The sequence below is a fragment of the Lolium perenne genome, chromosome 4 (genome assembly GCF_019359855.2).
Source record: "Lolium perenne isolate Kyuss_39 chromosome 4, Kyuss_2.0, whole genome shotgun sequence".
NCBI classification, from domain to species: domain Eukaryota; kingdom Viridiplantae; phylum Streptophyta; class Magnoliopsida; order Poales; family Poaceae; genus Lolium; species Lolium perenne.
Genome location: NC_067247.2, coordinates 354,788,988 through 354,812,438, shown reverse-complemented (window position 1 = coordinate 354,812,438; position 23,451 = coordinate 354,788,988). Strand labels below are relative to the sequence as shown.

General features: G+C 44.2%; 2 protein-coding genes across 2 annotated transcripts; both read left to right on the top strand.

Moving 5' to 3' along the window:
- Positions 1-297: 297 nt before the first annotated feature.
- On the top strand, positions 298-10,774 carry LOC127296920 (alanine--glyoxylate aminotransferase 2 homolog 1, mitochondrial). The gene is made up of 9 exons (XM_051327168.2): positions 298-624; positions 8,145-8,375; positions 8,691-8,861; positions 9,266-9,409; positions 9,523-9,702; positions 9,786-10,011; positions 10,117-10,230; positions 10,313-10,399; positions 10,472-10,774. Exons 1-9 carry the CDS (start codon positions 382-384, stop codon positions 10,513-10,515), a joined length of 1,440 nt encoding a protein of 479 aa, XP_051183128.1. The 5' UTR covers positions 298-381; the 3' UTR covers positions 10,516-10,774.
- LOC127296919 (uncharacterized) lies at positions 631-4,091 on the top strand. The gene has a single exon (XM_051327167.2). The coding sequence runs from the start codon at positions 1,259-1,261 to the stop codon at positions 3,866-3,868; it is 2,610 nt and encodes an 869-aa protein (XP_051183127.1). The 5' UTR covers positions 631-1,258; the 3' UTR covers positions 3,869-4,091.
- Positions 10,775-23,451: the final 12,677 nt, after the last annotated feature.

Here is a 23,451-nt window from a genome sequence, read left to right as displayed (position 1 = left end):
TTTTTTTTTTTTTTTTTGCGAATTAACGCATGAATCTCTTCTTGCTCAGGCGTCGTACACTCGTACCCGTGCAGTTCTCTCTTTAACACATCTTGCGTGTCACCACGCCAGCATCCACCACACTCACGAACTCCACCAATTCCTGCACCCATGGCCCGCACATCAGCGACAGAGCACCCGTCACTCCACCCGACGTGGCAGCCAGCCAGATCCCGCACCACGCCATCGTTATCGGAATCTGGACTTTTTCCACGTCACTGCCAACTACGGGACTCACCCAGTGAGCCGCCATTGCCACTACTACACCCGTGCCAATCTCACACTCTACACTCCTATCTTCCTTCTCTTCTCATCTCATCTCATCTCGGCTGCTCCTGATCCATGGCCTCCTCGCTGCTTCGTCGCGCCGCCGCCGGCCGCGGGCGGTGCCCGTCGCCATCGGACGTGCTGCGGAGGCTGGTGTCCTCCGAGGCGGCGCCGGAGCAGGCCCTGGCGCGGCCGCCGCCCGAGATGCCGCCGTTCGATCACCGGCCGGCCCCGTACGCCGGGATGGGCGGCGACGAGATCCTCCAGAAGCGGAAGAAGTTTCTCGGACCCTCCCTCTTCTACTACTACCAGAAGCCGGTACGATTGATTTGCCAACTCGTATCCGTTCCGTTTGCTTCGCGCATCGCGATTGCGATTTCGCGTCTGGTGGTTCCCGATATACCCATGATCGACGAGCGTCTGATGATTCCTGATACCTAGGAACGACGAGATTTTTCCCTGATATGTTTGTGCGAAAGTAGTAGTATCCCATAAGCGTGTGTGGAACCTATAGTAATATACAGTATCTTTTTTTAGAGTAGGGTAGGTGGACAGATTTGGTGCAGAAGAGGATGTTTCAACCAAAGTATTCGTCAATCATTTTTCTGAAGATTCCGTTCCATGTATTGCCACTCCCATCACTGTCTCGCTCACAAGTGGGCACAGGACCCATTTGTCATTGTCAGGGAAACATCTACTGACAGATGATAAAACGACTGATGACTATGCCATTTCCTCAATATACCCCATCGAAATTAACACAGAAAATAGCGCACATGTGTTACTTCGAATAAAATGCACAAGATTGATAAAATGATTGATGACGATACCAATCCCATTCCTCCCACTTCCCAATTAAAAATTGATCAGTACGAAGAACAACACGCAAGATGTTACTTCAAAAAATGCACAAGATACCCCCCTTTTGAGCCGGAAGACCCAGGCGCTCGCCATGAAGGGCGATCTTCCAGATCCCGATGATCCGACCCCAAAGATTGTGAAATTGGTGAGTGTGATTCCTTCCAAACCACAAATGATCCGCACCACTCTTCCCAAAACACAAATCCCGCACCTGATTCCCTCAGATCATCCCCAAACCCCGGACTTCATTCCCCATGATATGCGGAGAAGACTGAAAGATTTGATCCTAAAATCTAAGGATCCCAAAAGGGCGTTGGAGACCTTCAGATCAAGGACGCCCAGATCCCTGCTCCAGTATGGTAAGACATCGATGCACCTCCCTGCTAAACCGGATTCTTCCCCATCCCCATCGCCTCCACAAATCAGCCCACTAGTTCAGCAACCTGCCATTGATCATGAAATCATCGCCTTACCGTTAATTCCGAAATCTGCGTCTCCAATCTTTACTCCACCCGCTGATTTTTTGATCCTGATTCCCAATTTATCCACGATGAAAGAGGAACAAATGACCCAACAGTACACCTGTCTCGATTCTCTGAACCTGAATATCTTACGCCCCATATCTAGAATTTTTGGCACTAATGTTTACCCGTTGATTGATCAGTTGTCGGTGTTTTCCTTTTGCTTTGATTCCCTTCCTTGCACATTGTTCATGGGGAGTAGTAACCACAGAATGAAATTGTTCCCCCCTATATATCAGAACCTTTCGCTCTTCTTTGCCGATCCATCGCCACTACCACAACCTCACAACCAACATCTTCTCTCGACCCTGTCTAGCACCATGGCGGAGAAAGAAGTTCCCCAACACCCGAGCAACCAGAAACACCCTGCCACACCACCACCTCCCGGTTACATCCTTGCTAAAAAATCGCTACTAGTGGGCTACTCTGAATCCTTGGCTCACGAAGGCAATGGTGCTGGTACTAGCACTGTAGCCTGCGTTTCTGGCCCTGGATCGGCTAGCTCCGGTCGGCGAAGCGGGAAGGAGCTTCTCCAGGAGCTGGGAACGGAGGAGGAGAAGAAGGCCATTGTCATCAACATGGCCCAGGCTCGGAGGGCAAACCGAGGAAGATTCCTCGCTGTCGGGGTCTTCCTCTCTGTCATCGCCATCACCTCGAAGAACCTCATCGACTCTATGCGGAAGGTATGGCAAATTCGTGGTTTCATTGAGACACACCAGCTGGCCGACAGGAGGTTCGTCATCGAGTTTTCCGAGGAGGGCGACTTCACACACGTCACCAAGGGAGGACCATGGAGGTATAAGGAGGATGCTGTCCTGGTTGATGTACTGAAGGAGGGAGACGACCCTGAGACGGTACGGTTTACCACTGTCCCTATATGGGTCCAATTCAGGAAAATTCCTTTTTATTTATTATCCAAAAAGCTTGCTAAGGAACTGGGAGAAAAAATTGGAGAATTTATTTGTATTGATAACAATGCTCGTGGAGATATTTGTGATAAGATCATCAGGACCAGAGTTCATCTCCCCATTGATCGAGCTCTCCGTAGATGGATCCCCCTCATCGACGAGATCGAGAACGAACAAGTTGTGGCCTTTGTCCACTATGAAAGGCTGCCAACCTTCTGCTACACCTGCGGCTTCATCGGGCATAAGTACACGGAGTGCATGGTCGCCGGCAACACGAGAAAGAAGACGTACAAGGCCGAGCTTGGTGTCATGCCGATCCTTCCTGAAGATGACAGGAAATGGTTCCTACCCGACACCACGAGCCATGTACGCCAAGCTCCTTCACTTCCATGGCGTACTTCGCGCCATACACCGAGCAAGCAGAACCCAGAGAGGGGGACTACCACCATCGCCCGCATCGCGACTGCGGTGGGGAAGCTCTCTGTCAACGACAACCTCATCATCGACTTCCCCTCCACCAAGAACACGATCGACTCCACCAAGGCTACAAGCCCAAGCTCTACGCCCCCGGCGGCCTCTGGAGCCAAACAAGGCACGACATCTGCAACACCGCCCGAAGGCCTGCAGCAGGTACCAGCAACTCAAGCGGTGGTGACAGCAGGCGCGCATGCCCCTCCACCACCTGCTGCCAAACAGGGCTCTACATCAACAATGCCTACAGCAGGAAGTGAAGGTGGGGGCACTGGTTCCCAAAAGGGTGGAGCAACCTGGATAAGGTACCACCGTAGGAAAGAGAACGCCAAGATTGTCGACAACACCACGCGGACAACCCAGGGTTTTCCCCTGGGGGCTTCGCGGCCCAGAGCAAATGATGAAGAGGAGGACCAAGTCCAGCAGCCACTGGCGAAGAGGATCATCATGCAGGTACCACCGTTAGAGCATTGCCTGGGGAAGGAGGGTCTGGAAAAAATAAGGCAGGAAGAACATGGACTTACACAACTTGGAGGACAGGAAGAGGAAGTGGAGAACCAGAAGGCCAAGGGGACAAAGGAGAAGAGCTACCAGGACACTGCAGCTAACAGCAATGGCCTGAACGCCCTTGCAGAACCAGAGGGTGGTGAGGCTAACCTGGCAGTGCAGCTGAATCAGCAGGAAGAGGTAGCTGATAACACAGACCAGATCAAAGAAAAGAAGAAAAAGATGACAGAAACCAGCCGGAGGTCAGAAGGCAGAAAGCCAGGCGCTAAGGAGTGCGCCAGGCAGATCAAATGAGGTTCTTGGCCTGGAACTGCCGGGGTTTGGGCGATCCCCGGACAGTTCAAGAGTTGATTCGTCTAGTGCACAAGAATAAAATAAAACTTGTTTTCCTTTCTGAAACTCGTCAATGTAAGGAGGTAGTTGAGGGGCTTAGATGGAGACTTGGTCTCAAACATGTAATCTCTTTTAAGGAAGATGGCAAGGGTGGGGGAGTTGCTCTTTTCTGGGATGAGAGCATTGAGGTAGATCTCCTGGGTGTAGGCAGTAGATGTATTGATGTATGCATCAAGAATATGCCTATTGAAATAAAGTGGAGGTGCACTTTTGTTTACGGAGAACCTTGTGCAAGCCAGAGGAAAAACATGTGGGATTTGCTTAGAAGAATAAAACCAAATGCTACTGGCCCATGGTTGATGGCAGGTGATTTCAATGAAGCTTTGTGGCAGGGAGAACATTTCTCAAAATCAAGGAGGAATGAGAAACAGATGCTCGAGTTCAGAGAAGTTCTATCTCACTGTGATTTACATGATCTCGGTTTTGTTGGACTGCCATGGACCTTTGATAATAAACAAAAAGGTGACAGAAATGTGCGTGTGAGGCTAGACAGGGCGGTGGCATGCCCAGAGTGGATGCACTACTTCAAAGACTATAGAGTGGAGCATTTGGTAAGTCCCAGGTCAGACCATTCTCCTCTTCTAATCAGCTTTAGCGACACTCCAGCAGACAAATATCATAAACCTTGCAGAAGATATGAAGCCTTTTGGGAGAGGGAGAACTCCTTGGGTGAAGAAATTGAGGGCGCTTGGAACGGACAAAGGCCAGCTCAGAATATGCAGGATATTGGGAAAAAGCTTGATGGCCTGATGGATACTCTCCAAACCTGGAGTAAAAGAACAATTGGATCAGTTCCAAGGAAATTAGAGAAACTCAGAAAAAGGCTTCAAGTCATAAGTAAGTACCATGATGAATACAGCGTTGAGGAAAAAAGAAGAATCTCTTTAGAGATGAATGAATTGCTAGCAAAAGAAGAGGTTATGTGGAAGCAACGTTCCAGAGTGGATTGGCTAAACTCTGGTGACCAGAATACTAGCTATTTTCATAGGAAAGCTAGTTGGAGGTCAAAGAAAAATAACATTACACAACTGTCTGATGGAGATGGTAATATTATGAAGAATGAAGAAAAAATAAAGGAGATGACAACGGAGTTTTTTAAAGATCTTTATAGCACGGATGAATCTGTGGACCCTGAGGGTATCCTCCACCTCTTTCAGGAAAAAATAAATGCTGAAACCAATGAAAAACTCTGCCAAGACTTTACTGACGATGAGATAAGCAACGCCCTGTTTCAGATTGGACCCATGAAGTCGCCAGTCCGGATGGTTTCCCGGCGCGTTTCTTCCAACGTAATTGGGGCCTTGTGAAAGAGGAAGTAATATCTGCTGTGAAGGAATTCTTTAGGACTGGTTCTCTGCCTGAAGGCACAAACGACACTTCTATTGTCCTAATCCCGAAATCTAAAGATGCCGTTAGTCTGAAGGATTATCGGCCTATTAGCCTCTGCAATGTGATTTATAAAATTATCTCTAAATGCATGGCAAACAGACTTAGACCAGTGCTAGACGAGATCATCTCACCCTCTCAGAGTGCCTTCATCCCCGGAAGAATGATTACAGATAATGCCCTCATGGCCTTTGAATGCATCTATGTGCTCCAGACAAACAACAATAAGGCAGGTGAATTCTGTGCTTACAAACTCGATCTTAGTAAAGCCTATGACCGTGTAGATTGGACATTCCTTGAAAGATCCATGAGAAGGCTAGGTTTTGCTGATAAGTGGATAGATTGGATCATGGCGTGTGTTACATCTCATCGGATATGCGATCCGGCTCAATGGTTCACTTCTTGAAGCATTCCACCCCACACGAGGACTGAGACAGGGCGATCCTCTATCCCCTTATTTGTTCCTTCTCGTGGCCGAAGGTCTTTCAGTTCTCATTGATCACGAAATCAGGGAGTCAAGAATGAAAGAACTTAAAATATGCCGTAGAGCCCCAGGCTTGTCTCACCTTCTCTTCGCTGACGACAGCCTCTTGTTTTTTGAAGCAAAAAAGGAGCAAGCGGAAATTGTGAAGAAAATCCTAGGAAAATATGAGAGGGGTACAGGTCAACTACTCAGCCCATCAAAATGCTCCATCCTACTCGGTAACAAAGTAAAAGAGGAAGATGGACAACAAACTTTATTAATTCTGAACATTGAGAAGGCTGAGTTTGAAGAAAAGTACCTCGGTCTACCTGTTCCAGAAGGTAGAATGAAGAATGGTCAATTTGAACCGACCAAAGATTGTATCCGAAAGTATATGAATGACTGGTGTGAGAAATATATGTCATCTGGGGCGAAAGAAACTCTCATTAAGTCGATGGTGCAGCGGTCTCTACATATGCTATGAGCATTTTCAAATTTTCGGCTGGCCTCTGTGATGAGTTCTCCCAAATCACCAGAAATTTTTGGTGGGGCGATGAGCTGGACAGAAAGAAAACACATTGGAAAGCTTGGGAAAAAATCATTGCCCCTAAGTATTTTGGTGGTTTGGGCTTTAGAGATTACAGACTTTTCAATCAGGCACTCCTTGCTAGACAGGCCTGGAGATTGCTTGCTTTCCCTAATAGCCTCTGTGCAAGGCTTCTAAAGGCCAAATATTATCCTAATGGTGAATTGACTGACACGGCTTTTATCCAGAATTCCTCTCCAGGTTGGCAGGGTGTGTGTCATGGTCTAGAACTTCTGAAGAAAGGAGTGATCTGGAGAGTACAAGACGGTTCAAAGATCCGCATTTGGCGTGATAATTGGATCCCAAGAGGAAACCTCAAGGCAAGCAAAAAGATAGGAAAAGGGAGACAAAGATGGGTCTCAGATCTTATTGATAAGAACTCCATGACTTGGAAAGAGGATCTTATAAGGTCCCTGTTTCCCAGCTATGACGCGGAAGAGATTCTGCGAATTCGTCTTCCACACTCTGCGGAACAGGACTACATCGCTTGGCATCATGATAAAACCGGTATCTTTACGGTCCGAAGTGCCTACAGACTCGCCCTATTACATAACTCGGAAGCTTTTTGCTCTGGCCAGCAGAGTAAGAGTCCAGAAGGTGACCGGATTATTTGGGATGCCATTTGGAAAACCAAAGTCCCTCAGAAGGTTAAAATTTTTACCTGGCGTCTTGCTACTGATGCGTTGGCTGTACAGGAAAATCGTTGGTCTAGAAACATGATCTTGGATCCAACCTGCACTATCTGCGGTCAGGAAAATGAAGATGGATATCATGCCATAATGAGATGTACAAAAGCGATTGCCTTAAGAAATAGCATGAGGGATGTCTGGGAGCTTCCTACTGAAGATAGGCTAAGAAATAGTGGGAAAGAATGGACGCTAAATATTTTGAACTCCTCCAATCCAGAGATGCGTGAAAAATTGATGCTGCTTTGGTGGCGTGCTTGGCATTTGAGAAATAACTGTATCTTTGGTGATGGCAAAGCTAGCATTGCTCATTCCACCGATTTCCTGAGAAACTACAGGTGTATGCTCAATAACAGGGGAGCCGAAATCCAGGCTGAAGATGTAAAAGGGAAAAAGCCAATGTTTGAAACTGAGAGAATGCCCATGGGAAGGAAACCTGAAAATAGAAGTCTAGAGTGGAAACCACCTGATGAGGGCTGGCAAAGTTTGAGTGTTGATGCTAGTTTTGTAAAAGAAACAAACCAAGCTTCTTGGGGTGCTGCGATCCGTGACCATTTAGGTCAAATAAAAATTACTGCCTGGGGAATTATCAAGAACTGCAATAGTGCTGAAATGGCAGAAGCTTTGGCTTGCCTGGAAGGAGTGAAGCAGGCTATAAACAGGATTGAGACTGGTCTTATAATCGAGAGTGATTGTGCATCTGTTATTACAAAGGTCAGCTCATGGGAGAAAGACCGCTCCCAGACTTCCAGTGTGATTACTGACATCCATCGGCTGCTGACCTTGCTTCCAGCTTACAAGGTTCAGAAAATTAGTAGAAATCAAAATAATCTGGCGCATGACCTGGCTAGTTGTAGTCGTGTGAGTAATAGCGATGGTGTGCTTCTTGGCTCTGTTCCTCCCTGCGTGTTGGAACGAGCTGGAGATGATTGTAACAGAACCCTTGTTTCCGTTTAATATATTACACCATTTCAAAAAAAAAAAAAAATGCACAAGATGTCTGAAGATATGGCGGCATGTAACGTCCTCTTACTTTCACCCTGTTTGCATTTTCAGCTCAACATCGTGGAAGGAAAGATGCAGTACCTGTTTGACGAACAGGGCAAGAGGTACCTGGATTGCTTCGGAGGCATCGTCACGGTGTCATGTGGCCATTGCCATCCTGATATCGTGAACGCCGTGCTGGAGCAGACCAAGTTGCTCCAACACACCACCACCATATACTTGCATCACGCCATCGTGGAGTTTGCCGAAGCACTTGCCTCCAAAATGCCAGGCAACCTCAAGGTAATAGACTTCCTTCCTTTGGTTCAGTGGCGGAGCTTGCCCAAGATGATCCGTGCGGGGAAAGAGAGAAAAGATGAATGTTTGGGGGTGCAAAAGACACCAATTTTTTTTCATCTAAGTCCCTAAAATAAAAAATTCTTCAGAGATTCTTCCAATTTTGGGGGTGGGGTGGGGGGGGGGGGGGGGGGCGGGGGCCCCCCGACTTACACATAACTACGCCACTTCTTTGGTTCATTGCTATTATAATTTATGACACGGACGGACTCGATGGCGAGAATCAAGTATGAGTGCCAATAATTTTGGGATGCTATGCAGGTAGTGTATTTCGTCAATTCTGGGACTGAAGCGAATGAATTGGCAATGTTGATGGCTCGGCTGTATAGCGGGAATCTCAGTATGGTTGCATTGAGAAATGGATATCACGGTGGGAGTGCTGGAACAATAGGACTGACGGGTTTGCAGACATGGAAGTATCCGATTCCTCAGGTGTGTGTCCTATTATGAGGAGATCATCACCAGATTTCTGTCCAATGTTTTTTTCTTCAGTAAGTTCAATAAATGAACTTAAAAAGATGATCCTATCACCAATTTTGATTTGATAAATGCTAAAATTGATACTCAAGCACAAAAGTATTTCTATATCTCTAGTTTTTCTGCAAGTTCATATGGACTTCATCTCGGTTAGTTAATTTGCTTATTTTTTCCGCAATGCTGTGTCGTGATATAATCGGAGGTGTTAGTCTATTCTTGCACTACTTTTGTTTAATTACGACCTAATTTTACTTAAGATGTTTCTTACTTATGAGTCATTTCCTCATTAGCAAACCAGTCTTGATGAGACTAAAAACTGTTAGTGCAAATGAGTCATAGCCTCATCACAACTTTTGCAGGGTGAGATTCATCATGTCATGAATCCGGATCCTTACCGTGGAGTTTTCGGGTCTGATGGTGCAGCTTATGCCAAGGAAGTGGAAGAACATATAAACTATGGCAGCTCAGGAAGGGTTGGAGGTTTCATTGCAGAAACTTTCCAAGTATGACAAATTTACAATTGTAGTATTCTTAAGAAATTGAATATTTCTTACAGGTATTATCCAGATGAACCTACTCATAAAGCAGTCTTCTTGATTGATGAACATGATTGTAGGGTGTAGGAGGTGCTGTTGAACTAGCCCCTGGATACCTCAAGTCGGTCTATGATACTGTCCGGAAGGCTGGTGGTGTTTGTATAGCTGATGAAGTCCAAAGTGGTTTTGGTCGTACTGGAAGTAACTACTGGGGATTCCAGACGCAGGATGTCATCCCTGACATTGTAACAATGGCGAAGGTTCGTCAATATTGGGAAAAAGCTCTACCTCTAAAGTTGGATTTTATTGACAGTACTCTTAATGTTTTTTCTTTTATTTCCAGGGAATTGGCAATGGCCTACCCTTGGGTGCACTTGTAACAACTCCTGAGATTGCAAGCGTGATGGCTCAAAAGATCCAATTTAACACATTTGGTGGCAACCCTGTTTGTTCGGCTGGTGGACTAGCTGTGCTCAAGGTTCTCGACAAGGAGAAACGACAGGCGCATTGCGCAGATGTTGGCGCTCACTTGGTGGAGCGTCTGAAAACTCTTCAGCAGAAGCATGAAAGTAAAATGTTCCCTCCATCCTATGATCAATTTAAACAAACCTTCTTGTTCATGTCTGAGATAATCTGTTGAAGCTATACTCATCCGTGGTTGTGCCTCTGCTCAGTCATTGGAGATGTTAGAGGAAGGGGACTGATGCTCGGGGTGGAGCTCGTTACTGACAGAACAGAGAAGACACCGGCCAAGGCCGAGACCGCTGTACTGTTTGAGAAACTGAAGGGTGATAACCTCATTGCCTACCCCCATGATCTCAAAATACTCATTGGCACCCGCCCCTAATTCTTTTACTTTTTTTGAACCAGATCTTGGCATTCTAGTCGGAAAAGGCGGTCTGCACGGCAATGTGTTCAGGATAAAACCACCGATGTGCTTCTCAAAGGAAGATGCAGGTTCGTATTGAAAAAACCTCCTGTTTATTCTGAGTTGCGCGCATGGGCTAACAAAAACGCTGGTTCCTGCAGATTTCTTGGTGGATGCCATGGACTACGCCATGTCAGGGTTCTGAGGACCCAGAACGTTCTTCCGCTCCTGAAGCGTCACCAGCAGCGACACGGCGTGCATGGATGCCCTGGTGCTGGTGGTAGTGTACGCACCGATAGCTGGCCTGCATGTTTATGTGTTCTCTGGTGCTGGTAGTCTCATACCTACCGATAGCTTGGGCTGCATGTTTACATGTATATGTTCCCGGGTTGATGTGTTCGTGATGGTGAAACAGAAGGGAATCCCTTCCCAGGGATGGAATAAATGAACGGCGATGAAAACAACGGAAGTGAGTGTGGAATGTGTTGTCGGGCTTAAGTGCTATATTTTTTCCTGGATATCATTTTCCAACTAGGACTTTCTTCCCATTTCCATTACATCACATAACGGAAATATATAGCATCCAACCAGTTTTCACCACAAAGAAAAGCTAAGGAAACGGGAAAAAGATTTGACTGACGCCCAGCTAAAGGAAACAAAAGATGGTAGGAAAACCCGCTGCTCAAGCTCGGAAATATACAACATCCAACCAGTTTTCACCACAAAGAAAAGCTAAGGAAACGGGAAAAAGGTTCAACTGACGCCCAGCTAAAGGAAACAAAAGATGGTAGGAAAACCCGCTGCTCAAGCTCGGCGTCTAAAGCCAAGCTACAGGGCAAAAAACCTACCCTACACTACTAAGTTCAAGGCCTCCATGACCACAAAACACCCCAGGTATATAGGTACATCATCTCACAGCTACAGGAACTGACATAGCAACAAATAACGAGGCTTCAAGCACTTCCATTCGTGAGCATCAGGACCCCCGGTCTTGTCCTTGGAGTCCCCGGCGCCACCGTAGCATCAAAATGAAGAGACGATGCCCGCTGCAGGATTTGATCCGCCCCATTCTTGATCTTCCCTTCGTCTTCGGATCCATATAGCCCTGCCCAATATTGTAAGAAAGAGCAAATCGTGGATCGTTACCAAGGGAGAACGAACAACAACTCCATCAAAAGTTATCTTGTTCAAAACGATGGAACCAAGCAACACTTTGCCATAGAGAGGTAGGACAGAAAGCAGTTCCCAAAATACCTCCCAAATTCCCCAAACCACTTAGGCATTAGCGCACTCAAAGAGTAGATGATTTGCAGTCTCATGTTGGTTCCAAAAAGAACATAGAGGAGAACCAGCCCATTTACGCTTTTTTGGGTTATCTCGGGTCAATATAGCATTCGAAAGAGTTGCCAAAGGAAATTTTAATTTTTAGAGGTATTTTTTCCTTCCAAATCCATTTATTATGAGAACCAGCTAGATTTCTCTTGAGGTGTTGATACATTGATTTTGTAGAGAAAACACCATTAGCACTCAAGTTCCAGGTGACTACATCCGAGACATTCGACATAGGGCGAGACAATGCCTTGGATTTGATAAAATCCCATTGCACCGCCATGTTAGGTAACAACCTTCTAAAAGGAACATCAAAGTCACAACTAAGCACTTTCTCGAAAGTCCAATATTGTCCATGACAAATGGCGAAGAGGGCCGGACAAGTTTCAGACAAAGGTTTATTATCTAACCAGGGATCAATCCAAAACCTCACCAGGTCCCGTTTACTTAGGACGAGTTTCCTCCCGCAAAATAGTACTCTTTCACCTTTGACGTACAAGGTCTTCTAGCCAGGGGAATCATGCACACAAGGTTTAACCGAAGCAACGGTTTTATTTCTCAAGTATTTTGCTTTTACAATTTGTTGCCACAAACCATTTTGCGTCTCTAATTTCCACCACCACTTACAGAGGAGGCTAATGTTTTGTTTCCTAGGGTCCTTGACCCCTAACCCGCCTTTAGATTTGGAAGGACAAATTCTTGACCACTTAACCATATGATTTTTTTCTTCATTTTTACAAGCCCAAAAGAAACTCCTTATATGTTTATCCATTTTTCCCACAAAAGTTTTGTTCAATAGGAACATAGACATATAAAAGTAAGGGATACCCGAGAGACTTGAAAAGGATACACTGATCCACACACATCATAAGAAAATGGAAAGTTATGCATTTTGTCTTCAAAACCAGTCATCCCAGGGACGGTGACCTAGCATACCAATGCATGTTGTAGTATATAAGTCGTTGATATGACATTCATGAAGGGGCTTCTTCACAAATATCACATCCCTCAGAGTGATACAACAGAAACATTGCAGGTCATAACACTCCATATTATATATTGCAAGCATGGTTCTTAACAAGTTGGTATTCTCACAGGTCCGATGAGAACACCCTACGATCTTACTTAAGTATCATTACAAGTCAAACTAAAGTAGACATGACGAGCTCAACAACTTATTTAGCCAAGTCACTACATTGCTCGGCTCCGATATGTCTAAGGTACTCTACTCCTCCGCCTCTATGTCATCTGCTCCGTAGACTATCCTATAGTCCACGCCTTCAACTCCTCCTGAAAGGTCTGGCTCTTCGTAGACCAACTCATAGTCCCCTTCTGGTGCTTCGGTGCAGGCCTCCTCTTCATGATCACAGTCTAGCAAGGGTGTCAAAAGAAAGTGAGTACAGAGGTACTCATCAAGTTCAAAAGAGAAAATGTGTTTGATGCACTAGCTACGGCCATGAGTCAGAAAATCTCAGGTCAATGCATGTTTCGCAAACATTTCTTTAAAAAGTTTATTTTATTCTGAAAACTATGCCCGCTATTTTTCACAGGTTGACTAGAACTTCACGGAGTTCCTTTCCTGCCGCGTTCGTAGTTCCCTTCCCGGAATCGGGAGTGACAGCCACAATTTAATACACTCTGCAGAGGTGCGTTACTTTTCCCATAAGAGAAATTATCCTTGTTGCCAACCAGGCATACTTTTCCGTCCACACTTCCTTGGTGTGAGGCCCAGTATAAGAACCAAGCTAATCACTGCCTTCTCCGTGACCCTGCATACCCACCCTTTTGTCCATCCGCACATCCCCGGTAGACTTCCCCCGATAATACGGCTTTACCCACGATGTACTATGGACAATCCATCATAGACGGTAGAGCGCACTCATCCTCAAGGATGGGGATTTAAAGGATTTTCCAACCGCTGCAGTTTTCTCGCAACACCCAGCCCGGCTCTATCAAGTCTGTTGATATGCATAAGTAAAAAGATACAACTGACTTCCCCATAGCCATTATAGATCTCATGGTTAACGCAATATGTGCGGCGCTAGAATCACTAGAAGGCATTGGTAATTAGTCCTAGATGAGTAGAACCCTTGCAATGGAACCTCCACCATCAGCACATACCATGGTTCCATTGCCCACCACATAGTCATATTCTTAATTGAAAAATAAACATTTTATTTTCAATGCAGCAGTGATAAGTATATTGCTTTGCAAGTAAATTGATAGAAAATAATCAATATGGCATGAGCAAGAGTGAACTTTCCTAGAGACTGCGAGATAGTGCAGTTCGAAGGTTTGGATGGAACCTGGACCTTGGGTTCTGAAAAGAAGCATCATTGTTCGATAAGGACAATGTTTTAAAATCCAAATGATATATGCATGATGGATTTGTTTTTGGTTGAATCCCTTTCCACGGAGTATTTCTTTCAAGATTTGTGTGATTAAAGCTTTATAGGAATATTTATTCCTTAGATAATAATTTATAATCCTTTAATATTATTTTGATGAGGATTTTCCTCAAATGAAAGGATTTGGAATAATAGAATTTTCCCTTTAAAATATTTAACTTATCTCAAAAGAAAGATTTGGAGTATTATAATTTCTCTTTTTGAAAATATTTGATTTAGAAAATATTCAAAGTCATTTGGAATTTTCCTTGATTTTTATATCAAAGGAAAATTTCAAATCTTAAATTCCAATTTGAAATTCATTTCAAAACTCCAGGATTTAAATTTTCATTGTTTATTTCATTTCATATTTTATTTTGGTTAAGGAGTAATTTTAATTAATAATTCCTATTTTTCTTGAATTTTTGGAGTTATTCTGGATTTCTTTACAATTTTTAAAGTGGAAGGGTTAAATTTGAATTTGAAATGATTTAAATCCTAGGGTGAGAAGACTAAAATGCCCATTGGGCCCAATGGTCAGGCCACCAGGGTTGGACCAGACCGCTTCGGCCCAAGTCTGACCGAGTCGGTCCACTCTCTCTCTCTCTCTCTCTCACGCGTCCTAACCCTAGCGCTCTCGCGACGCGCTGGCGATTTGCATCGCCACCGCCGTCGCCCCCATGCTCCGGCCAGCTCCAGCCTCGCCTGACCTCGCCACGGGTCGCAATCGAATCCCCTTGCGACGCTCTTTCCTTCTATTCGTGTCGATTCGACGCTCGCTACCTCCCTCTCTAGATCACCTCCATACTAGATCTAGAGCTTGGTCGCCTCCGTCGATTCTTCATCGATTCATGGCCTCCGATGATATGAGGGCGCCGTCGTCAACGTTTTCGTGTACCTGGAGATGGACCTGGTGCTGATGGTGCTATGGCGCCACCTGTGTCGTCGTCTCCAGGGTGCTGGTGCGTGCGGTGAGGATGCGCCGACGACTTCCCTAGGCTTGCAGCTACTGCGGCCGCGCGAGCACTGCCTCGCCATGCCATAGCCTCTGCTCCCAGGCGCATGGTAAGCTTCCCCTTCTCCTTCTTTGCTCACCCCTCTGTACCCTCCATTGTTTTACTATGCTCTTCTTCTCCTCCTTCTTTCTGATGATCATTATATCATACATGAGTGCTCCTCCTGATGCCATTGCATCCATTCACTTCTCTGTCTGGCTTGCTCTGGCCAGATGTTGCCATTGCTAGCCACTGGCCATGCTGTGCCACTACTGGTGCTGCTCCATTGCTACTACTGCTGCTCTGTATAGCTTGTCATGTGTATACTGGTGCTTACTATGTGCCTTTCTTGCTCCTACTCCTTGCAGTGCATCTGAGCCAGTGATGCTTTTGGTTGCCATGTTGTTCTATTGCTAGGCTCTACTGTTGTTTGACGAAGCATTAGCCATTGGCTAAGCTTCCTAGCACTTGTTGGTTACCAAATGGTTAATTGTGATGCCTACTGGTGTATGATCATCTACACTTGTGCCTTATGGTGCTACTGGTGCTATACCAGTGATACTTGTGTATGCCCTGTGAATGGTTTAGGCTAATCTTGCTTGTAGTAATTACTTGGTAAACAATGTTTGGTAGCCTGCTATGCTTTACTGAAGCATTGGCTTCAGTAAATTAACCTGTGCATGTCATGTTGTTGCCTTGTGATAGTTTGCTGTCAGATTTACTTGATGAACCATGTGTTGGTGATGATTCATTTGATTTAAGGATGCTTATATGAATTCCATGATGAATTGGAATTAATTACCTGTCTGAACCTCTTTGGTAATGAAGACAAGCTTGCCTGTGTGGCTTGTTTGCTTGTTGGGCTTGTGCTGCAATCTTAGTAGCTTGCTACTAATCTTGGTTGCAAATAATTTGGCTATCTGGTTGGTTTTATGAAAATAACAATATTCACAGTTGGGAATCATTTATATGAATGCCTTGTGGTGATCTTTTGATGAAAAATGGGTCCTACTGATGGTTTTACACCAAATGGTGCTAGGTAGATTAGTTGGCCACTATGTCTGGTTTGTCTAGCTAGTTTGGATAGCTGGGTGCCCTAGTTGCTTGTGCATGTCCAATTACTAGATTCACCAGCACTGGTCTAGCCTATTCTTTACTAGCATCACTTGGTCTATACCAAGTGATGATTAACCCTATAGAGCATCTGCTCCACACCAAGTGTGTATTAGCATGCTTATGATGGATTTGATCCTTGGATCCAATCTGGGTATGAGTTATACCTTGCTCCAGCTCCTAGATGGTTTCTTTTTGTTGATGAAGTGCTTTTGGCTGGTTGAGTTGATCATCTGCCCTTCACTTCCTAGCTCCTGGATGATCTTGCTCTATGTCACCATGGTCTACTACTTGGTTTTGCTTGGTTTGGTTTGGGTTCAATGGACGAACAGGATGAATATGGCTGTTGGTGTGTTCTTGCTGTCCTGTGGAGTTCATCTCTATCCTCTATTTACTGTGCTACTTATTGATACGTCTCCGACGTATCGATAATTTCTTATGTTCCATGCTTGTTTTATGACAATACCTACATGTTTTGTTCACACTTTCTGATGATTTTATGCGTTTTCCGGAACTAACCTATTGACGAGATGCCAAAGTGCCAGTTCCTGTTTTCTGCTGTTTTTGGTTTCAGAAATCCTAGTAAGGAAATATTCTCGGAATTGGACGAAATCAACGCCCAGAATCTTAAAATCCCACGAAGCTTCCAGAACACCCGAGAGCCACCAGAGGAGGGCCCTGTGGGCCCCAGATGATAGGCTAGCGCGGCCAGAGGGGGGGCCGCGCCCCCCTATTGTGTCGTCGCCTCGTCAGCCCTCCGACTCCGCCTCTTCGCCTATATAAAGGTCCCTGACCTAAAACATCGAGACGAAAAAGCCACGGTACGAGAAACCTTCCAGAGCCGCCGCCATCGTGAAGCCAAGATCTGGGGGACAAGAGTCTCTGTTCCGGCACGCCGCCGGGACGGGGAAGTGCCCCCGGAAGGCTTCTCCATCGACACCGCTGCCATCTCCACCGCCATCTTCATCAACACTGCTGTCTCCCATGAGGAGGGAGTAGTTCTCCCCCGAGGCTAAGGGTTGTACCGGTAGCTATGTGGTTCATCTCTCTCCCTATGTACTTCAATACAATAATCTCATGAGCTGCCTTACATGATTGAGATTCATCTGATGATGCTTGTAATCTAGATGTCATTATGCTAGTCAAGTGGATTTTACTTATGTGATCTCCGGAGACTCCTTGTCCCACGTGTGTAAAGGTGACAGTGTGTGCACCGTGTGGGTCTCTTAGGCTATATTTCACAGAATACTTATTCACTGAGTTATGATTTGAGTTGGATGTCTCTATGAAATTGTGGTGTGTTAGTACCTCCTATGAATGCTCAAAGTGACAGCGTGGGGTGTTCATTAGTACTTGGGAATACATCTTTAAGGTTTGCCTACATGATGAATTAGAGTTCGTTATCTTGCCAGAGAGTAATTCAGAATAGCATAGTGAAGTGCTTATATTTATATTCCTTTATGATTGCAAAGTTGAGAGTGTCCACTAGTGAAAGTATGATCCCTAGGCCTTGTTTCCAATACTGCTATCGCTGCTTGTTTACTGTTCTACTGCATCTGTATTGTCCGCAATATTACCACCATCAACCACACGCCAGTCCTGGACAGCAAAGCACTTTTCTGGCGCCGTTACTACTGCTCATACTTATTCATACCACTTGTATTTCACTATCTCTTCGCCGAACTAGTGCACCTATACATCTGACAAGTGTATTAGGTGTGTTGGGGACACAAGAGACTTCTTGCATTGTGATCGCAGGGTTGCTTGAGAGGGATATCTTTGACCTCTTCCTCCCTGAGTTCGATAAACCTTGGGTGATCCACTTAAGGGAAACTTGCTGCTGTTCTACAAACCTCTGCTCTTGGAGGCCCAACACTGTCTACAAGAATAGAAGCACCCATAGACATCAAGCACTTTTCTGGCGCCGTTGCCGGGGAGGAAAGGTAAAAGGTACTCACACTCCGGATCTCGGCTACTAAGCTATTTTCCGGCGCCGTTGTAAGTACTCGAAGCTATTTCCTTTAGATCCTGCAATTGCATCTTTTTGTTTCTTGTTTACACTAGTAAGGCATATTGGAAAACAACAAAAATATGTGAGATCTTTATGAACTTTATCTTGAACTAGGACATGATGTGTTTGAAGAGAGAATTAAAAAACCCATGGAACTTTATATGCATGCTAATGGGAATGTTATTAATATGAATGCTTTGAACACCATTGTTGCTAATGCTATGGAAAATTCTAAGCTTGGGGAGGTCGGTTTTGATGAAAATGATCTCTTTAGCCCTCCGGGTATTGAGGAGAAAGTTTATGTTGATTATGATATGCCTCCCATTTATGATGATTATAATGATAGTGGTCTTTTGGTGCCGCCTGTTATGGAGGATAAATTTGATTATGATTACAATATATCTCCTATATTTGATGATGAGAATAATAATGATAGCTACTTTGTTGAATTTGCTCCCACTACAATTAATAAGAATGACTATGCTTATGTTGGGAGTAGTAATAATTTTATGCATGAGACTCATGATAAGAATGCTTATGTGATAGTTATATTGTTGAGTTTGCTCATGATGCTACTGAAAATATTTATGAGAGAGGAAAATATGGTTGTAGAAATTTTCATGTTACTAAAACACCTCTCTATGTGCTGAAATTTTTGAAGCTGCACTTGTTCTATCTTCCTATGCTTGTTACTTTGCTCTTCATGAACTTGTTTATTTACAAGATTCCTTTTCATAGGAAGCATGTTAGGCTTAAATTTGTTTTGAATTTGCCTCTTGATGCTCTCTTTTGCTTCAAATACTATTTCTTGCGAGTGCATCATTAAAAATTGCTGAGCCCATCTTAATGGCTAAAAAGAAAGAACTTCTTGGGAGATAACCCATGTGTTTATTTTACTACAACAACTTTGTTTTATATTTGTGTCTTGGAAGTTGTTACTACTGTAGCAACCTCTACTTATCTTTATTTTATTGCATTGTTGTGCCAAGTAAAGTCTTTGATAGCAAGGTTGATACTAGATTTGGATTTCTGCGTAGAAACAGATTTCTGTCTGTCATGAATTTGGGCAGGGTTCTCTGTAGGTAACTCAGGAAAATCTTCCAATTTTTGTGAGTGATTCTCAGATATGTACGCAACTTTCATTCAATTTGAGCATTTTCATTTGAGCAAGTCTGGTGCCTCTTTAAAATTCGTCTTTACGGACTGTTCTGTTTTGACAGATTCTGCCTTTTATTTCGCATTGCCTCTTTTGCTATGTGGGATGGATTTCTTTGTTCCATTGACTTCCAGTAGCTTTGAGTAATGTCCAGAAGTGTTAAGAATGATTGTGTCACCTCTGAACATGTGAGTTTTTGATTATGCACTAACCCTCTAATGAGTTGTTTTGAGTTTGGTGTGGAAGAAGTTTTCAAGGGTCAAGAGAGGAGGATGATAAACTACGATCAAGAAGAGTGAAAAGTCTAAGCTTGGGGATGCCCCGGTGGTTCATCCCTGCATATTTCAAGAAGACTCAAGCATCTAAGCTTGGGGATGCCCAAGGCATCCCCTTCTTCATCGACAAATTATCAGGTTCCTTCTCTTGAAACTATATTTTTATTCGGTCACATCTTATGTACTTTACTTGGAGCGTCTGTTTGTTTTTGTTTTTGTTTGAATAAATGATTGTGTGGGAGAGAGACACGCTCCGCTGGTTCGTATGAACACATGTGTTCTTAGCTTTTAATGTTCATGGCGAAGGTTGAAACTGCTTCGTTAATTGTTATATGGTTGGAAACGGGAAATGCTACATGTAGTAATTGGTATGATGTCTTGAATAACTTGATGCTTGGCAATTGTTGTGCTCATGATTAAGCTCTTGCATCATATACTTTGCACCCATTAATTAAGAAATACATAGAGCTTGCTAAAATTTGGTTTGCATAATTGGTCTCTCTAAGGTCTAGATAATTTCTAGTAAAGAGTTTGAACAACAAGTAAGACGGTGTAGAGTCTTATAATGTTTACAATATGTCTTTTATGTGAGTTTTGCTGCACCGGTTCATCCTTGTGTTTGTTTCAAACAACCTTGCTAGCCTAAGCCTTGTATCGAGAGGGAATACTTCTCATGCATCCAAAATCCTTGAGCCAAACACTATGCCACCTGTGTCCACCATACCTACCTACTGCATGGTATTTCTCCGCCATTCCAAAGTAAATTTCTTGAGTGCTACCTTTAAACAATTCAAAATTTATCACCTCTGATTTGTGTCAATGTTTTATAACTCGTGAGGAAGTATGTGGTGTTTATCTTTCAATCTTGTTGGGCAACTTTCACCAATGGACTAGTGGCTTCATCCGCTTATCCAATAATTTTGCAAAAAGAGCTGGCAATGGGATTCCCAGTCCCAAATTAATTAACCTAAATAGACACTCCTCCGTGGTATGTGATTGTTGGACGGCACCCGAAGGATTCGGTTAGCCATGGCTTGAGAAAGCAAAGGTGGGGAGGAGTGTCATCATAATAAAACTAAAATAAAAAGGCACTCCTTCATAGTATGAGATTGTTGGCAGGCACCCGAGGATTCGGTTAGCCATGGTTTGTGAAAGAAAGGTTGGAAGGAGTGCCACCCAAAAATAAAAATAATTCATGGGAGCCGCTCTTTGAAGGTTTGTCTGGCAAGGGGGTTAGAGTGCCCACTACCATTCGTTGACAACAACAAACACCTCTCAAAATTCTACTTTTATGCTCTCTTTATGTTTTCAAAACCAAAGCTCTAGCACAAATATAGCAATCCCTGCTTCCCTCTGCGAAGGGCCATTCTTCTACTTTTATGTTGAGTCAGTTCACCTACTTCTTTCTGTCTTAGAAGCAAACACTTGTGTCAACTGTGCATTGATTCTTACATGCTTGCTTATTGCACTTATTATATTACTTTATGTTGACAATATCCATGAGATATATATGTTATAAGTTGAAAGCAACCGCTGAAACTTAATCTTCCTTTGTGTTGCTTCAATGCCTTTACTTTGAATTTATTGCTTTATGAGTTAACCCTTATGCAAGACTTATTGATGCTTGTCTTGAAAGTACTATTCATGAAAAGTCTTTGCAATATGATTCAATTGTTTACTTATTGCATTTACATTGTTTCGAATCGCTGGATTCATCTCATATGCTTTACAATAGTATGATTAAGATTATGTTGGTAGCATGTCACTTCAGAAATTATCTTTGTTATCATTTACCTACTCGGGACGAGTAGGAACTAAGCTTGGGGATGCTGATACGTCTCCGACGTATCGATAATTTCTTATGTTCCATGCTTGTTTTATGACAATACCTACATGTTTTGTTCACACTTTATGATGATTTTATGCGTTTTCCGGAACTAACCTATTGACGAAATGCCAAAGTGCTAGTTCCTGTTTTCTGCTGTTTTGGTTTCAGAAATCCTAGTAAGGAAATATTCTCGGAATTGGACGAAATCAACGCCCAGAATCTTAAAATCCCACGAAGCTTCCAGAACACCCGAGAGCCACCAGAGGAGGGCCCTGTGGGCCCCAGATGATAGGCTGGCGCGGCCAGAGGGGGGGCCGCGCCCCCTATTGTGTCGTCGCCTCGTCAGCCCTCCGACTCCGCCTCTTCGCCTATATAAAGGTCCCTGACCTAAAACATCGAGATGAAAAAGCCACGGTACGAGAAACCTTCCAGAGCCGCCGCCATCGCGAAGCCAAGATCTGGGGGACAGGAGTCTCTGTTCCGGCACGCCGCCGGGACGGGGAAGTGCCCCCGGAAGGCTTCTCCATCGACACCGCTGCCATCTCCACCACCATCTTCATCAACGCTGCTGTCTCCCATGAGGAGGGAGTAGTTCTCCCCCGAGGCTAAGGGCTATACCGGTAGCTATGTGGTTCATCTCTCTCCCTATGTACTTCAATACAATAATCTCATGAGCTGCCTTACATGATTGAGATTCATCTAATGATGCTTGTAATCTAGATGTCATTATGCTAGTCAAGTGGATTTTACTTATGTGATCTCCGGAGACTCCTTGTCCCACGTGTGTAAAGGTGACAGTGTGTGCACCGTGTGGGTCTCTTAGGCTATATTTCACAGAATACTTATTCACTGAGTTATGATTTGAGTTGGATGTCTCTATGAAATTGTGGTGTGTTAGTACCTCCTATGAATGCTCAAAGTGACAGCGTGGGGTGTTCATTAGTACTTGGGAATACATCTTTAAGGTTTGCCTACATGATGAATTAGAGTTCGTTATCTTGCCAGAGAGTAATTCAGAATAGCATAGTGAAGTGCTTATATTTATATTCCTTTATGATTGCAAAGTTGAGAGTGTCCACTAGTGAAAGTATGATCCCTAGGCCTTGTTTCCAATACTGCTATCGCTGCTTGTTTACTGTTCTACTGCATCTGTACTGTCCGCAATATTACCACCATCAACCACACGCCAGTCCTGGACAGCAAAGCACTTTTCTGGCGCCGTTACTACTGCTCATACTTATTCATACCACCTGTATTTCACTATCTCTTCGCCGAACTAGTGCACCTATACATCTGACAAGTGTATTAGGTGTGTTGGGGACACAAGAGACTTCTTGCATTGTGATCGCAGGGTTGCTTGAGAGGGATATCTTTGACCTCTTCCTCCCTCAGTTCGATAAATCTTGGGTGATCCACTTAAGGGAAACTTGCTGTTGTTCTACAAACCTCAGCTCTTGGAGGCCCAACACTGTCTACAAGAATAGAAGCACACGTAGACATCACTTATAGCATCTGGTGATGCCCTGCTTGGTCGACAACACCACTATGGCTGTGCGCCGTGGTGTCCTGCCCTATTTCACCATGATGTGTGATGGGAAAAGATCTAGGCTAGCTTTGGCTTTGGTTGGGACTTGATCCCCCAGCCAATGCTTATCTAGTCCATCTCTTCTTATTTTTACTGTCCAAGTGGCTTTGACACTTGTTATTGGACAATCTGGTTCCTTTTGCTTCCAATATTGCAGGTTTCATGTTGATCAAGAATTGGAGAATATCAAGTGAAGATCTTTGAAGATTTAGTGTAGGAAAATATTCAATGTTGTAATTTTCTTTCTATTTACTTATTTCTGTTTTGTATTTGCTCCAATTCAATTGTAATATAAATGAATTATGTAAAGACAATGTAATATTTGTGTTCGAAAGAAGCCTGGTGATCGGATGTATACGTGAGCACGTATCCAATGATCAACACGTGTCTAACGGCGTGGCTCGTCCGTGAAGTGATAACGCACTAGCTGATATCCTTAAAAAATGTCCTCCTGCCCCGGCC

Excerpts from the sequence above, each read along its gene's own strand:
- LOC127296920 (XM_051327168.2), top strand. The coding sequence starts at position 382 with ATGGCCTCCTCGCTGCTTCGTCGCGCCGCCGCCGGCCGCGGGCGGTGC. Across the intron at positions 9,410-9,522 it reads TCATTGCAGAAACTTTCCAA|GGTGTAGGAGGTGCTGTTGA; the intron begins GTATGACAAATT and ends ACATGATTGTAG. Across the intron at positions 10,231-10,312 it reads ACTGTTTGAGAAACTGAAGG|ATCTTGGCATTCTAGTCGGA; the intron begins GTGATAACCTCA and ends TTTTTGAACCAG.
- LOC127296919 (XM_051327167.2), top strand. The coding sequence starts at position 1,259 with ATGAAGGGCGATCTTCCAGATCCCGATGATCCGACCCCAAAGATTGTG.